General features: G+C 34.0%; 1 protein-coding gene across 1 annotated transcript in view; it reads right to left on the reverse strand.

The window, feature by feature from the left end:
- Positions 1-15993, reverse strand: part of SMC3 (structural maintenance of chromosomes 3) — a 34169-nt gene that overhangs the window by 12368 nt on the left and 5808 nt on the right. Inside the window, exons 3-17 of the mRNA XM_007173073.2 lie at positions 15374-15412; positions 13792-13859; positions 11842-11913; positions 11386-11465; positions 11033-11111; positions 9503-9620; positions 8353-8528; positions 7771-7851; positions 7372-7536; positions 6924-7045; positions 4926-5139; positions 2551-2654; positions 2274-2373; positions 1489-1649; positions 1017-1158 (exon numbers count right to left, since the gene is read on the reverse strand). Of these exons, the coding sequence (XP_007173135.1) occupies positions 1017-1158; positions 1489-1649; positions 2274-2373; positions 2551-2654; positions 4926-5139; positions 6924-7045; positions 7372-7536; positions 7771-7851; positions 8353-8528; positions 9503-9620; positions 11033-11111; positions 11386-11465; positions 11842-11913; positions 13792-13859; positions 15374-15412 (1721 nt within the window). The remainder of the gene's footprint in view (positions 1-1016; positions 1159-1488; positions 1650-2273; positions 2374-2550; positions 2655-4925; positions 5140-6923; positions 7046-7371; positions 7537-7770; positions 7852-8352; positions 8529-9502; positions 9621-11032; positions 11112-11385; positions 11466-11841; positions 11914-13791; positions 13860-15373; positions 15413-15993) is intronic.

Here is a 15993-nt window from a genome sequence, read left to right on the forward strand (position 1 = left end):
TAGTGGTTACCTTCAATGGTTACCTGCTGGGGATGACCACTATTAAAAGTTCATTCGGGTTTTTCCATAACCTGTTATGGAAGAACCCGAACGAACTTCTTGGCCAACCCAATATAACTTTTGTGGTCACTACTTCCTTGCACTTCTAGTTCTATCATCTAAGCTTATTTTGTTCAAGTAGTGTAAAGGGAACCATACTTACATGCATTCTTTTGTGTCTTGCTTCATTCACACATCACATTTATGACTCAATTTCTCCTCCCCAAAACTTCAAAGATAATTTGTAGATTTAAAAGAAGAAAAAGCTAACCACTTAAATAGCTTATAATATTCTCACTGTTCCTCTTAAATTGTAGATCATTCTCATAGGGTTTTAGCTTTAACCTTAAAAAATAGTGAAATAGTTGCTACTACCATCAATATTCTGAAGCCAAACACCTCAAAGCAATTACATTTTTTTCAAGAATGATGTCTAGGGGATATTTTTAATCTGTTTAAAAATATACCAGCTAATAACAAAAGCAACAGTATGCTTTCTGAGCCTGTCATTTTGCTAGATATTTTTAATCTAATTTATAAGCTATTTAAAAAAAGTACATTCAGAAAACTTTAAAATATTTACTTTAAATGATAGTTCCTCAGGGAATTCTTCTCCAGCTATTTAATCTTAATTTTGTCTCCTTGAGATACACTCTCAAAGTATCCTGTGCTTATGTATGGTTTGGCCAAAAAGTTGGGGTTCTTCCGTAACATCTTAAGGAAAAACCCTAATGAACTTTTTGGCCAACCCAATATTTTAACACTTTGCACATTTTGCATGGTTTGTTTTATGTCTTGGCTGTGACCTCTGTCTCCCTTCCTTTCCTCATCCAGCGCTATGCTCTTCGGTTAAGACAGGAATGTTTATCTCACAGACCACGTGAATCCCAATGTACAGTGCCTGTGCACTAGGATGTGCTAAACACAAGAAAAAAACTTATTGAAAGAAAGATAGACCTTAACACACATCAACTCACATTGGTTTCAGGATAGGCAGTATCCCTTACATCTAATTTGTTAAGAGGCAGAAAAGTAACCTCTCCAGGTAGGTTCATTTTATTAAACTCCATCAAAATCTTCGTGCTGACTTCATCTGAATCAACAATGTGATAAAACAACCTACATGTAAAGAGAACAAGACACACCTGAAGTGCTATAAACATGTAAGCAAACAATTCACTTTTTTCCTATGCAATCCAATTTGTATGGAGAGGGCTACTTAGAAAATTTCAATGGAGGGAGAGGAAGTACAAAAAAGGGAAATTTCTAGCTTCTACAATTAGGAACAAACACTTAACATCTACATCTTTAATTAGAAAATTAAGTAACTGAGGATACGGGATGATCATGGGAGACATATTGTATTAAAACTACAAAAAGTTGTTTCTTAGGTTACTCTTATTCCCTCTTTCCTTTAAAAACTCAAAATATCAAGCAAAAAAATCTCACCTATTTCCAGCAGTGACTTCCACGCATGTGTAGAAAGCAGGCTCACATTCAAAGTTATTCATCACGATACCATGATAGCCATTTTGAACATGCTGGTTTATTCCCTTTCGACGAAAGTGGTCTAGCACTTTGTTTATACTATCTATTCCATTTAAAATGGCCTGTTTAGAAGTGAAAAACATTAAAATAGTGCCAATGGCACTCCTGCTGGTAAAATAGTGCCAATGGCACTCCTCCATTACTCTAAACATTAAAAAATATACCAAATTGGGAGAATGGGATTGACATATACACAAAATAGATAACTAATAAGGACATACTGTATAGCACAGGGAACTCTACTCAATACTCTGCAATGGCCTATATGGGAAAAGAATCTAAAAAAAGAGTGGATATATGTGTATATATAACTGACTCACTGTGCTGTACACCTGAAACTAACACAACACTGTAAATCAACTATACTCCAATAAAAATTTAAAAAGATAAAAAAATTAAAAATATACCAGAGATTAAACACTCTCCAAAAACAGGTCACTCCCTTGAAATATGCCAACTACGTGCAATACTTTACATAATGGATTCTGTTCTATGACATCAGCATTAAAAATGGACTCGCCATCTAAAAATCAAAAGTGCTATCTTTAATAGTATGGGTGCTTAAATGATACCCATTGTTTCGTATTTATAAGACAAGTAATTTGCACTCTACTCTTGAAAGCTAATAAATTCTTGTGCAATAATAACTGACAATGCAAACTGAGGTAATGAAAGAACCTGCCCACCTTTCCTGTTGCAGCTCTAAGAAGTTGCTGTTTCTTTTCAAGATCTTCTCTTTTAGCAGCAAGTGCTTGCTGTTCTGCATTCTCCTCTCTCCATAAGTAACTAATCAATAAAAATTAGACTGTCTTTAATTCTAAAAATATTAATACTCTAATAGTATACAATTTTGAATAAATACTGAAATTAAACTTCAATACTTAATTTATAACTTAAAGACTGTTTAACAGCCAGTAATTACATTACTCAAAAATATTAAGACATATTTTAGGCTATACTAACTTTCTTTCACTTTGTAATTCATCTTTCTTATTTTTTACTTCATAGTATTTTCTGTCCAGTTCTTCAACTCGAGCTTTGACTTCATTAAGATCCTGATCCAGTTTCTATGGAAATAAAAATAATTCAAATTTAAAATCCAATTTCATACAAACTAATCCATAGTGACAGAAAGCAGATCAGTTGTTACCAGGGGATGGAGGAGGAGGACAGGAAAGGAGGGAGGAAGGAATTACCAAGGGGTATGGGAAACATTTTGGGGTGATGAACAGGCTTGTTATCTTAATTGTGGTGATGGTTTAACAGGCATATACATATATCAAAACAATTAATTTGTTCATTAATGTCCTTACTACTTCTATAATACACACCCTAGAATTTTAGAAGAAAAATACATTAATAAATTCTCAAAACACTGCAGTGCATACTTTTCGTACTTCCCCCTCTAAACACATACACTAGAACATAAGAGATGTAGGAATATACTAAGAAGCAAAAAGGCTGTTTTGTACAATTAATTAGCACTGTAAAATCATCTTTATCCATTATAAAGCACAGAGTTCACCCTCACAAGTGGTCATTTTGATACACTTAAGTGTGACTAAAATATTGAAAAATAACTTCAAGCTTGAGAAAGAATGAATAAAACCTCTCACTGGAAAATCTTGGTTTATCACTAAACTTTTTCAAAAAGGGCATCTGTTGAGGTTGATATTTCCATGAACTCAAGACAAAATGCCTTTTCTTTATTTCAAGACAGGACTGTAGCTATCGCAGCTGAAACTATACTAACAAATTCCCAAATAACTGACTACCTCGATCAACCTGTGTTTTCCATTCCTTCCATAAAATATCCTGACCAAAGCCCAAAGTACGCTGGACTCTCAAGGCCAGTAGGCTGTCTATTACTCCTGGTCACTTTTCCTATCAGTTGAGTTGTTTATGGTTACAGAGTCAGTTCTGTTTGCTCCCTACTATGTTTTTGTTTTTGGGTAACTGATTACATTAAATATTAGATAAACTGATGATATGAGTACAAGGAAGAGTTGTTTATTTAAAAAAATTGATTTAGTTTTGGACAAACTCAAAGGTGACTCACTAAAAACTGGATTAAATGGGCAAATCAACTCTAAAAGACTAGGGAAAATAATTATTTAATATATAATATGTAAGTTAATAGATACTGTGCACTTTATAACAGTAACTCAAAATGTCAAGTCGCAAAGTCAAGGAAAGACTGAGGACCTGATCCAGAATAAAGGAGATGACAGAAACATGACCACTAAATGCAATATATCTTATACTGAAACCTGAATTCTGTTCTCATCCAACTTTAAGGAGAACTGTATTTACATGTGTGGTTCATAACATGAAAGTCCCCTAGGAACTCCAATCACTACTCATATTCATAAGAAATATCTTGGGCTCTACATCAAAAGATTGGTACACACTCTGCTGGAGGATGTTGATAAAGAGGCTGTGCATGTGTGGGGGCAGGGGGCATATGAGAAATCTCTATACCTTCCCCTCAATTTTGCTGTCAACCCAAAGCTACTCTTAAAAAAAAAGTCTAAAAAATAAAGACTGGTACATAAGCATATATTTATCTATTTAAAATTAAATACTTATATTTATATATGTGTAAAAAATACATATAAATATACATAAAATATACATAAGTATACACATTTAAGATTTTATGCTTTTAGTGGCTTTTTTTGATAAACCAACCATACCAACTGGTACAGATCTCATGGGGTAAGAAGGTTCCTTCTGGGCATCCTACACACTCCCTTCTCATCACTTCCAATCACCTATATATATCCACACATATCACTTAAAGAATTTTTCTCCCTAATTTTAAATAATGTAAGATCTTTCTTGCTCTGAAAGTAATGATTTTATCTTCTACTTCACTTTTTAAGAAAATGCTAACTAAACATGCATAGTAAATGTTTAATTCATTTAGAAAATGTTATAAAATCACCAATGCTTTAACAAAATATATATACATTCTGCAGTAAGTTATTACTTTGACAGAAAATTACATTAGAATATAAAAATGGAAAAATTTTAAGTTACTATAAAGTCACGTTTTAGTTAAGGGTAGAGTTCAGGTACATACTACCAAGTCATAAAAATATATTTTAAAATATATTCAATCTATATGGACACTCACTGACATGCAAGAACTCTTCTTTGAAAAAGAGAACTACCATATGTATCATATTAAATTGTGCTGGTCTTGCCTAATTAAGTATCTGGTCTTGTATATTTTAAGATAAACCATTTACAAATAAAACTTAAAGAAATAGATAAAACTGCACATGTTCACACTCTTCTGAAAGATTTCACAAAGCAGCTATGAAAGTTCTTACATTATACTGCTCCAGATTTTTCTCTTTATTTGCCTCAGTGTCCTCCAAATCCTTATGTATAGCAGCAATCTGTCTTTTCTTGTCATTAATAGCCTGATCTAAAGACTTGAGTTCCTTTTTAATCCACTTATCCCTTTCTTCTTTTGATGTAAACTGGCTTCCTCGACCCTGCTTTGCATAAAGATCCGTTCTTTCCTGCGTAGCTTGGGCCAATCTACACAAGATAGAAGAGAATGGTTTGAAAAGGACAACAGGAAATAACCAAGTTTAATTGCAATCGATACCTCAAGAGTACACAGAGATAATAACCATTTCTATAATTCCATAAAAGAAGGAATTAAAGGGAATTCCCTGGCAGTCCAATGGTTAGGACTTTGCTCTCTCACTGCTGAGGGCCTGGGTTTGATACCTGGTCAGGGAATTAAGATCCCACAAGCCGCACGGTGTGGTAAAAAAGAAAAGAAAAAAAAAAAAAAAAAGAAGGAATTAAGTATAAATAAAGCAACTGTTAACTAACAGAGTTCCTGGGACTAGTTCTATATAACATTAATTTAACTGCAAAATCACAGTTACAGTCAGGTAAAACAGCCCATCCCCTAAGGATTTAAGGTCATTCCAGGTCTGGGTTAATCAGTAAACCTACACAAATCTAGTACCCCATATCTCAGCAATTTTCAAAAATGCTCCAACTATATTTAACTATTTGAACATTTTCAACTCCTTACAATAAAAGACACTATAAAGGTTAAAAGGCAAGAGAAAACACTTACAACATACAGAACAAATACTAATGCCCAGATAACATAAAACAACCCTATAAAACATAAGAAATAAAATCAAGGGGCTTCCCTGGTGGTGCAGTGGTTAAGAATCCACCTGCCAATGCAGGGAACACGGGTTCGAGCCCTGGTCTGGGAAGATCCCACATGCCGCGGAGCAACTAGGCCCGTGAGCCACAACTACTGAGCCCGCGCGCCTGGAGCCTGTGCTCTGCAACAAGAGAGGCCGCGATAGTGAGAGGCCTGCGCACCACAATGAAGAGTGGCCCCCGCTTGCCCAACTAGAGAAAGCCCTCACACAGAAATGAAGACACAACACAGCCAAAAATAAATATAAAAATAAATTTAAAAAAAATCAGAAAAAATGGGCTTCCCTGGTGGCGCAGTGGTTAAGAATCCGCCTGCCAATGCAGGGGACATGGGTTCAAGCTCTGGTCTGGGAAGATTCCACATGCCACGGAGCAACTAAGCCCATGCACCACAACTACTGAGCCTGTGCTCTAGAGCCCATGAGCCACAACTACTGAGCCCGCGCACCTAGAGCCCGTGCTCCACAACAAGAGAAGCTACCACAATGAGAAGCCTGCGCACCGCAACGAAGAGTAGCCCCCGCTCACCACAACTAGAGAAAGCCCGCACAGAGCAACAAAGACGCAACGCAGCCAAAAATAAGTAGGATAAAATAAATAAATTTTTTTAAAAAGCGGAAAAAAAAATCAGAAAAAAATGGACAAAAGATATCAACAGGCAATTCATTAAAATGAACATAAGTGGCATAAAAACATGACAATGTACTAAATTGTGAAATCAGCAAACGTTGGCAAGTCCAATCTACGGATAGATACTAAAATGTCTAGATGTTAAAATGACATAAAGTGGGCGAGTGAACACACAGCAGGATACAATTTGGGTAAAAAAAGAACAATCATCATGCATGTTTTTAAATGCCCAACATTTAGCTATGTTATCTTGGGCAAGTTATTGAACCCCCCCCAGAGCCTCAAGTTTGTCAAATTTACAGTGGTGATACTGTGGATCTCCTAGGGCTTTTCAATAGGCAATAAGCATACAATAATGCCTGGCCGACACTGCCTATTACTTTGAAATGGGCATTTAACTTTTGCCCTTATTTACTGTACCTTAACCCGTAACTATTTAATAAGGTTCTATAGAGGAACAATGTAGAAAATTAGAATTGTTGGTAAAAAAAATCCCAGACCTAGCAATTCCTCGCTCTTCTTTTTCTTTTACACTGTTGAATTTAGGTTCTGTTTCTGCCAGTTCTTTCTGCTTTTCTTCTATTTTTTCAAGCAGCTTCTGCCTTTCTTTTAATAAGCGTTTCTGTAAATGAAGATAAGTAAAAATGCAATCTGTTTAAAAACTTTTGTTTAACTTATAAGTCTAGCATAAAATATTTTCTCATGAAAAAAAATTCATGAGACTGATTGTGCAACACAAAACTAATTTTTAAACTGATCCTGCAACACAAAACTAATTTTTAAATGTAAGTAACAAAGATAGTACTCAGTTGCAACTTGAATGCAAATTATTTTAATGTGCCAAATCTTTTACAAAAATTCAAGCACCCGTGCCACAGAAAGGACTGTCCTCTGCAGTTCCCACTCACCTGAACATTTATATCTTTCATTTTTAGCACTTTAACTCACCCTCTGTTCACTATTGCCTGCCAATTCATCTTGTAAATCCTTGGCTTTAAGCTCCAACTTAGTCCTCTGCTTAATCTGTTCTTGTCTTTCAGCACTGAGCTGCTCCTTTTCTTCTTTCATAGCTGAAATTTTTGTTTTCAGTTCTCTAACTTGGCGCTCAATATCCTACTCAAAAAGTATCAAATAGAAACAAGTTAGACAACTAGATATACAACAGCAAAATCAGGACACCAATGATTTGTCTCTTCTTTTTCTTTCATTTAAACTTTCAGTACTACTGTCTTTCCAATACTCAATCTCAGTGACACCCCACTTGAAGTTACCATTCTATAATTCTGGTACAAAAAGTTTACTGTGGTCAAAAATATGACTTAACCTAAACCTGGTTTATAACCTTACCTCCATTTTATCTCTTGCATCCTGCTGGGCGTCTCTTAATTGTCTGGATTTTTCTCCGCTAGTCTCTCGCTTAGCAGAAAGCTGGAAAAAAAACCAAGCTATGATTTCTAACTCATTTCGAATTTGTTCAGTATTTAAAATTTTTAAATATCTGCTAAAATAAGCATTCACTTAAAAAATTTTTCCCAAAAATAATTGTAGTGGTTTTAAATAGAAACGCCTGTAGTTTTCAGCATTACCTAAGATAAATTTTTGTACAAAATGTCAGCAATACTAATTACAAATTACACCTTAAAAAGCCAGGAAAAAAATCCATGAAACTTTAAAGGTGGCTTCCTCTCATCCTGGTCTGCCTGACACCACCACCTAATTATATTTCAGATACTACTACAGCAAGGACTATGTGGGTCTAGGCATTTTCCTTGGAGTAAACTGATAGTGTAAATTTGCTGAGTAATGAATTCACTAAGAGGTTTTAAAATTTTGACGTTTGTGTTTAAAAATCATTGAAAAGTATAAATATAGAATGAGTTTAATATATTCGTAAAAATAAAATTAAACTGAAGTGGCAAAGTATTTTACCTCATCAAGTTTAGCACGAGTCTCGTTAAGTTCCTGATTGTAAATGGTGTATTCCAGGGCTCGTCTCATCTTATCCCACTTCTGATACTGAGCTAGTTCTTCCTTTTCTTCTTCTAAGGTATGTAATCTCTCTTCAATGTATTTTAACAACTCATTGATTTTTTCCCGTTTGCCCTCTTAAAAATAAATGGGAGAGGGGTGAAGGAGTTGAATAAAATTTTTATGTAACATCAATTCTCAAATATACCATGAGTTAAACTTAATCTTAAGAATGTTAGCATTATTTCTTTGATATTATGTGGTAACCAAATCCAAGATGCTAAAATGGCAATTAAAATGCTTTATTATGAAAAGCATCAGAGAATAAACACATGGTGACACTGATTCTTTTATTACATGTGGTAAAGGCCTCTGTTTAAACTTCCTTTAAAAGCCAGTGTGCCTTCCCATGACATTAAAAAAAAAAACCATACTTAACATCACTGGTGTCACTGATTCTCAATTCTTACAACAGCATTATCTATAGCTGCCATATATTGAATACCAACTATATTCCAATCATGGTGCTACTTTGCTCCTCTAATCACCACTACAAACTATAAAAAAGGATTTCACAGATGGGAAAGTTATGGACCAGAGAGGTCAAGTCTAAAGTCACAATATCAGGTAATTATTAGTCAGATTTTGAACCCAAAACTGTCTGACTCTAAGCCATGAGAGGGCACAGCACTTGAAAAGCAAAGCAGGGTTTCCACAATAAATGTACTAAGGAAGACTGGAAGTTCAAAATTTCACATTTACTTGCTCCTGAACAACTTAAAGCCTAATGCCAACTGATATTCCAGCAATTTTTTTTTTGAGGAATACATACATTATTATCCTCACTAATAATAAAAAGGACATTAGACGCACAAAGTAGGTGACCTAGAAAAGCACTATTATCTCACAGTAACAACTCTTTATTCAAAGAGACAAATTATTGGAACTCTCAAACCTTAAACCTCCTGACACTAATTTTTTCTCCATTCAGTATATAGGCAAATTATCATACAATATACTTCTGAGAATAGACAACTCCTCTCAAGTATCATAACACAATGAAAAAGTAATTCACAACAAAAAGAATAAGGTAGAATCACATTTATTTTACCTGTTTCCTTCATTAAAGAGATGCTTTCTTCTTTTCGTTCATCATACACTCTAGTACCAGCTACTTCTCTTAATAGTTTTAGTCTCTGAGAATCTGGTGCTGTTGCCATCTGGTTGATCTAAAAGTTTTAGAAAAATAATTATTTACAGAGCTACAGACTGCTCTTTAAGAGCTCTACCCTGAAAGTTATTCACATGCTAAGTTTTAAGTATGAGTTTGCACTGGGAAAATAGCAATGAACAGAAAAGGTCTTGCCCTCAAGGAACCTACTTTCCAGTGGAAAAAAACAGGAAGTATGCATACCATTACATTATAATTGCTATGAGGAAAAACAAAACAAAATAAGAAAATATAGCATAAAGAGTTGGAGTGACAGTAATGTTCTTGTAAAAGAGGCAGACACAGATGGCTTATATGAAATGACATATAAGCAAAAATTGAAATGATGTAAAGGGACCTATGTTGCATGTGTGCAGGAAGACTCAGATAACTGCTTTAAAATCAGCCTCCTTTTATTTTATTTTATTTTTTAAAGTTTTTTTTTTTTTGATGTGGACCATTTTTAAAGTCTTTATTGAATTTGTTACAATATTGCTTCTGTTTTCTGTTTTGCTTTTTGGCCCCAAGGCATGTGGGATCTTAGTTCCCCAACCAGGGATCGAACCTGCACCTCCTGAGTTGGAAGGTGAAGTCTTAACCACTGGACCGCCAGGGAAGTCCCCAGCCTCCTTTTAAAGAAATTTCTCTTATAAAGACAGTCTTTTCAAAATCTTGCTCTTAAAGTGAAACTCCATATTCTTTCTAATCACTTCTTCTGAATGCTAACTTTCCAACACATACCTAAAAAAGCCTCCAACATGAAATAAGAAGTGGACATTTTAAAAGGATTTTCCCCTAGTTCAATATAGCACAACAGAAAACTATCAGGACACTGCAGGTATGTTCTAAGAAAAAGAAATTCTTTTAGATATATATAGTTAAAATATACGAGGAAACAGTAGAACAATCAGATAAAGTATATAACTCCTAAAAACTATAAAGAATATAAATTGTATTAAGGGAAAACAATATGTAGCACTATGGTAGATTTCTGGTAATGTAAGCTTTCTAGCATTTTAACTCTGTGATATACTAACAGAGAGAGTATTAATTTCAGAAAGTAACTTTTTTCAAATGTGATTTTTATAAAGTTTCTACAACATTCTTTAATATGATTGTAACTTCTACAAACCAAAAATGTCTTCCAGTACAGTGCACCTTGGTAAATGATACAGATCACCAAGAAAACAAGATCCACTTAAATAATTCTACTGAAATACTTTTACCCCACTATGCAATGGATCTATTTTGTACATAAATTTATGGCCATGAAAAAGGTAATACAAACTTCAGTGCAAAATAAATCAATGAAAACAGAAGACAATAAGGTCTATTTTCACTCCAACTTAACCACTAGAATGAAATCAAACTCATCATTCAATGAATATACTCAGAAAACAAATTCCACTTAAAAAGATACATATTTCTTACCTTTCCTTGTTTAACAATATAATAAGGATTGCTTCGAGAAAAACCAGCACTTTCAAGGAGATTCATCACATCATTTTTCCTGTTGATAAACAATTAAAAAAAATTTTCAAATACATAACAATCCAACTATAAGCAAAAAGAGTACACTAACTCCTAAGTTAAGGTGCATGAAGGAGTACAGAACAGTCATTTAACCCTTCTGTTCTATCAGCCTCAGAGAATCTTCTGATTCTTATATTTATGCTCTAAATTGTGATTTGTTGAACATGAGGCAAAAGTACCTCATATATGAGGCAAGTAAAATACTTTTACTCTTTTGTGTAGAAATTACAAACATAAAGAAAAATGCGTACGTGACCATTTTCTTGTCTAAGAAATACTGATCCTTTTTGGCACCAATAACTCTTCGAAGTGAAACTTCCTCTTTGTCGATCTAAGAAAAAAAGGAAAAGCCCAAAGGTAAATCTAATAGTAAAAGTGGAAACTTTATAGTTAATAAGGTCATTTCAGAGTCCCTCATCATAGCAATTATTTTGAAACTTCAATCATCTCACTAAAGATATGCCACGAATACTCAATTCTATGACAAAGACATTTTTTCACAACAGCTTACACATTCCCATTTGTTTACCAGAATATTCATTACAACTTTAAGACAAAATTAGTATGTAAGCTGTAGTTATTTTAGTATGAACTAAATTATAAAAGCCGAAGTACAACTATAAATAAGTGTTTCAAAGCATGAAAAAAGTCAGTTGCATCAATAAAATTCTCAATGTTACTACTGAAAAGAAAAAGCAGTTACTCACTGGCAACCTGTTGTCTGAATTGTCAAAAATAATCTCCACAAAAGCAGAAATAACACGAGGTCCTGTACCCTCCTAAAACATGAGAAAAATTAATGTGTTGCATAAGTGGTGTTTTCATATTCTTTAAATACTTTTAAAGTTTAGTGCATGGTAACAAGCCTGATTCAATGGAGAAAAATTTCTATCAGACTAATATATATCCCTCTTGCCAAAGCAGCAAACACTGGATTAGGATAACAAAACTCAACCAAACAGCTTTTGATTCTGAATTTTAAAAATGGGAACTACACAAGAGATGTCAAAGTTAGATTTACATAGGTCTTGTTCTGCATATCACTTCATTAGAGCATAAGACCCCATAGCCACCCAATTTTACCTATTTGCTAAAATATAAAAACTTTGAGGTTTCTCTCTTATAGATTCATTTTAATGCTAGAAAGGAACCCTAACAAGTCACATGATAAAAACTGTCTTTTTAAACATTTGAGATATTCTATATAGTTTAAAATCTGCTATGAAAACATATGCATTTAACATATGGGTCACATTTAGACCGATTTGTGACCCAACTACTTACATACCAAGCCCAGATAATTTCTAGATTGTGAAAACTGCTATTATGTAGTAGTTCAATACAATGAAGAATGATATCTAAAGAAATTATTCTTTTAATGCTAATCTGAGAAACCTAGAGAGAGATTTTTCTATAGGGAATCAATCCTGATTACTGGACTAAAAATTCAAATGTAAGAGTTGGGGGAGGGAATTCCCTGGCAGTCCAGTGGTTAGCACTTGGCTCTTTCACTATGTGGCCCTGGTTCAATCTCTGGTTGGGGAACTAAGATCCTGCAAGTCACACGGCGCAGCCAAAAAAAAAAAAAAAAAAAAAAAAAAGTGAGGGGGAGGAAAAGATAATGGTTAGAAAAAGAACTTTAAGTCTGAGAGATACTGTGGAGATATATTGAGGAATCTCGCTTTCTGGTCTTAAAATTAATTATAAGCCATATTTAAACGAGACAGGGACTTCCCTGGTGGTCCAGTAGCTAAGGCTCTGCGGGGGCCCAGGTTCGACACATGGTCAGGGAACTAGATCCCGCATGCTGCAATGAAGATCCTGCATGCCGCAACAAAGACCCAGCGTAAATAAGTACGTAAGTACGTAAGTAAGTAAATAAAGTTACATCATTTTATCATAGCCTTTTATATTTTATCCTAAAATTAGTTTTTATTCATAATTATCTAAAGAAAAATTCTAACAATTTTCATTACTATAAATATACTGTCTTTCATATTGGATGTTAACCATTGTTACCAAATGATGTTACCATTTAAGCATAAATATGGCTAAAAATAACTTTATGTTGTTTAGTTTGTAATGGTTGCTTTTCTATGCTCCCAATTAACTTATTTATTTATTTACTATTTATGTAGGCTGCACTGGGTCTTGGTTGCAGCGCATGGGCTCTAGAGTGCATGGGCTCAGTTGCTGCAGCACGTGGGCCTAGCTGCGGTTTGTGGGATCTTAGTTCCCTGACCAGGGATCAAACCTGGGCCCCCTTCATTGGGAGTACGAAGTCTTAACCACTGGACCACCAGGGAAGTCCCCACAATTAACTTCCGATTCTGAGTCTCAAAGTTTCTAATCCCCAACCTAACTTTCTCAGCAAACCTGCTTCCAGACCGTTACCAGGTCATACTCCTAATAAAGAATTTATATGGAAGGCATATCCATCCATAGGGAACTCGCACAATTTTCTTACCATTATATAAAATTTAAGCCTTTATCCTGCATTAATATAGTAAGCTAAATTTCACAGCAGAACAACATACATAAGAGATACACTGTGTCATGTTCACAAAGGATCTGAAACTTGAAAAAATAATTTTGTTTACCAGAATTGACAATGTATTTTTAGAAGTATTTAATATCCATAAAGCAGTCTCACTCACATGTAACAAAGCCAATCTCTGTTCCGGACGAAGATGACTAAACTCATCACTGAGAACAAACTGAATTGCTAGAAATACAAAAACAACTATTAGTAGGATCTAAAAAAGGATTTATGCCTTAGTCATAATTTCCCATACCTTCGCAGAATACAGTATATCAGGTAATGAACAATGCAGATAAAGTAGATTACCTGTTTCATATAGACAAAAGGAATGCAGAAAATATGCCTGTACTTCAGATTAATCAGCTAGGAAATGATGATATTAGAAAAACATTAAGTTTTCACTGAAACATTTAAGGTAAGAAAATAAAAACACTGAAATACATGAACAGACAAGTAGAACTAAGGTGTACCTCTTGATCAAAGTATACATGGTTAGGTTTCATGCTATAGTTGCTTTTATCCACTAGATATAAATAATATAAATTAAAATATTTAACAAAATAGGATATATTCCCATAATATCCTTAATTGCATACTTTGTCAAAATAAATAGCACTAAGTAGGAAATGTTTCAGATTTCCACTTTCTACTGCAGTACTTACTTACCCTTTGTCTTCTGTAAGAAGAAGCCATTCCTGCTTCCATAGAATGCCTAACTGGACCACCCTCTCCTAGAAATGGAACTCTTTACTCAACTGTTCTATTCCCAGTCCACCCAAGAGAGCTCTGACACTCTGAAAGAGGGAGTATGTATATACGAATGTGTATGCTGGGGATGGAGGTGGGGATTGGTTTTCTTTTATAATCACCTTGGAGGGGACAGATTCAAACTGCCCTCATACCCCCTGGAGATCATGAAATATTAATACTTCCACTCCAATCCTACTCTTCTCACCATCCCCAAATTACAACCACTGATGGGGTACAGAGTACCCCTTAGCTTTATAAGCAAAGGGAGAGAACCTTTGCTATTACTACACCATCCTTTTCCTCAAGCACTACTCAACTAAGAGGTTCAAAATTTTTTCAATCTACTCCTTGTACAGTCCAAATCTGTTAAAATATTTTTTCTCCCCAAAGAATTTAACAGAGGCATTACTATTCTTAAACGCATTTTATCTTTAGAGATAGTTTTCAAAGCTCTACTTACTATCTTCTGACAACCAACAACTGTCTTTGTTGAGTCTAGTTTTTTACACCCCTCCATCTTTTATTAAAATAATTGATTTGGATGAAACAGATAAGCCATTTTCCATAACAATATTAACTATTCTACTGCACTTACATTCTTTGAATCTCTCTCTCTGCATTTACAACATTTATATACAGCACTCAAGTTTAGAAAGCACTTCCATACATATTATCTCATTTGATTCTCACAACCCATCTAAGGTAGGCAGGGCAAATATCTCTGTTTTTAAAGTGAAAGAGTACTTTGAGAAGTTAAGTGTTTTGCCCAGTCTCACATGGCTAATCACTAGAGTAGAGCTCAGATTCTTATACTCTAAACCCTCTACATTAAATTGCAACCTCGTTTGAAGAAGTATTTCTTGTGTTTCATGCAGACATAACCTCAGATAAACTACCATAAGATACCTAGGTCTTACTATGTTTAGAATTCAAAAAACAATACCTACCATAAAAAAAGTTACTTTTTCCAGATCCATTTCTGCCCACTACAAAATTTCAAAAAGTCCATGTTATTTTCTATAAAAAACATTAAAACTTTACAGAAAGTATTCAAAAAATATAAAATCCAATTTTCTAACATAACATCTTAAAAACTGAAATTAAGTACAACAGAACAGTGAGCAACAAATCAATAAACAAAACAGCTTTAATTACCAGATGAGTGCAATTTTTGTATAGTCTTCAGATAATTTTTTTCTTAAAGAAATTTATTTCATTGTTTATTTTTTTGCTCTTTCCCAATAGTTTAAAATTAACAGGAATAACTAAATATACTACCTGGTTTTCATGATTTATAATCATTACAATGGACATGTAATTCTATTTTAATTGTATATAATAAAATATATTTAACAATTTAAAGATTCACATAATGCTAAAAATTTAAAATACTTAAACAATCATTTAAAATTTTCAAACCATTTCCATGTTAAACAGTTTCTGATCAGCCCTATACATCATGTATAGTTATTAGAATCACAAAAATACAGACAACTATAAGGCACTTTTTTTAAATACCTGAATTCAGAAATAAGCAATTCTATACATAAAAGGATATCAAATGTTT

This window comes from Balaenoptera acutorostrata, chromosome 16, assembly GCF_949987535.1.
Source record: "Balaenoptera acutorostrata chromosome 16, mBalAcu1.1, whole genome shotgun sequence".
NCBI lineage: Eukaryota > Metazoa > Chordata > Mammalia > Artiodactyla > Balaenopteridae > Balaenoptera > Balaenoptera acutorostrata.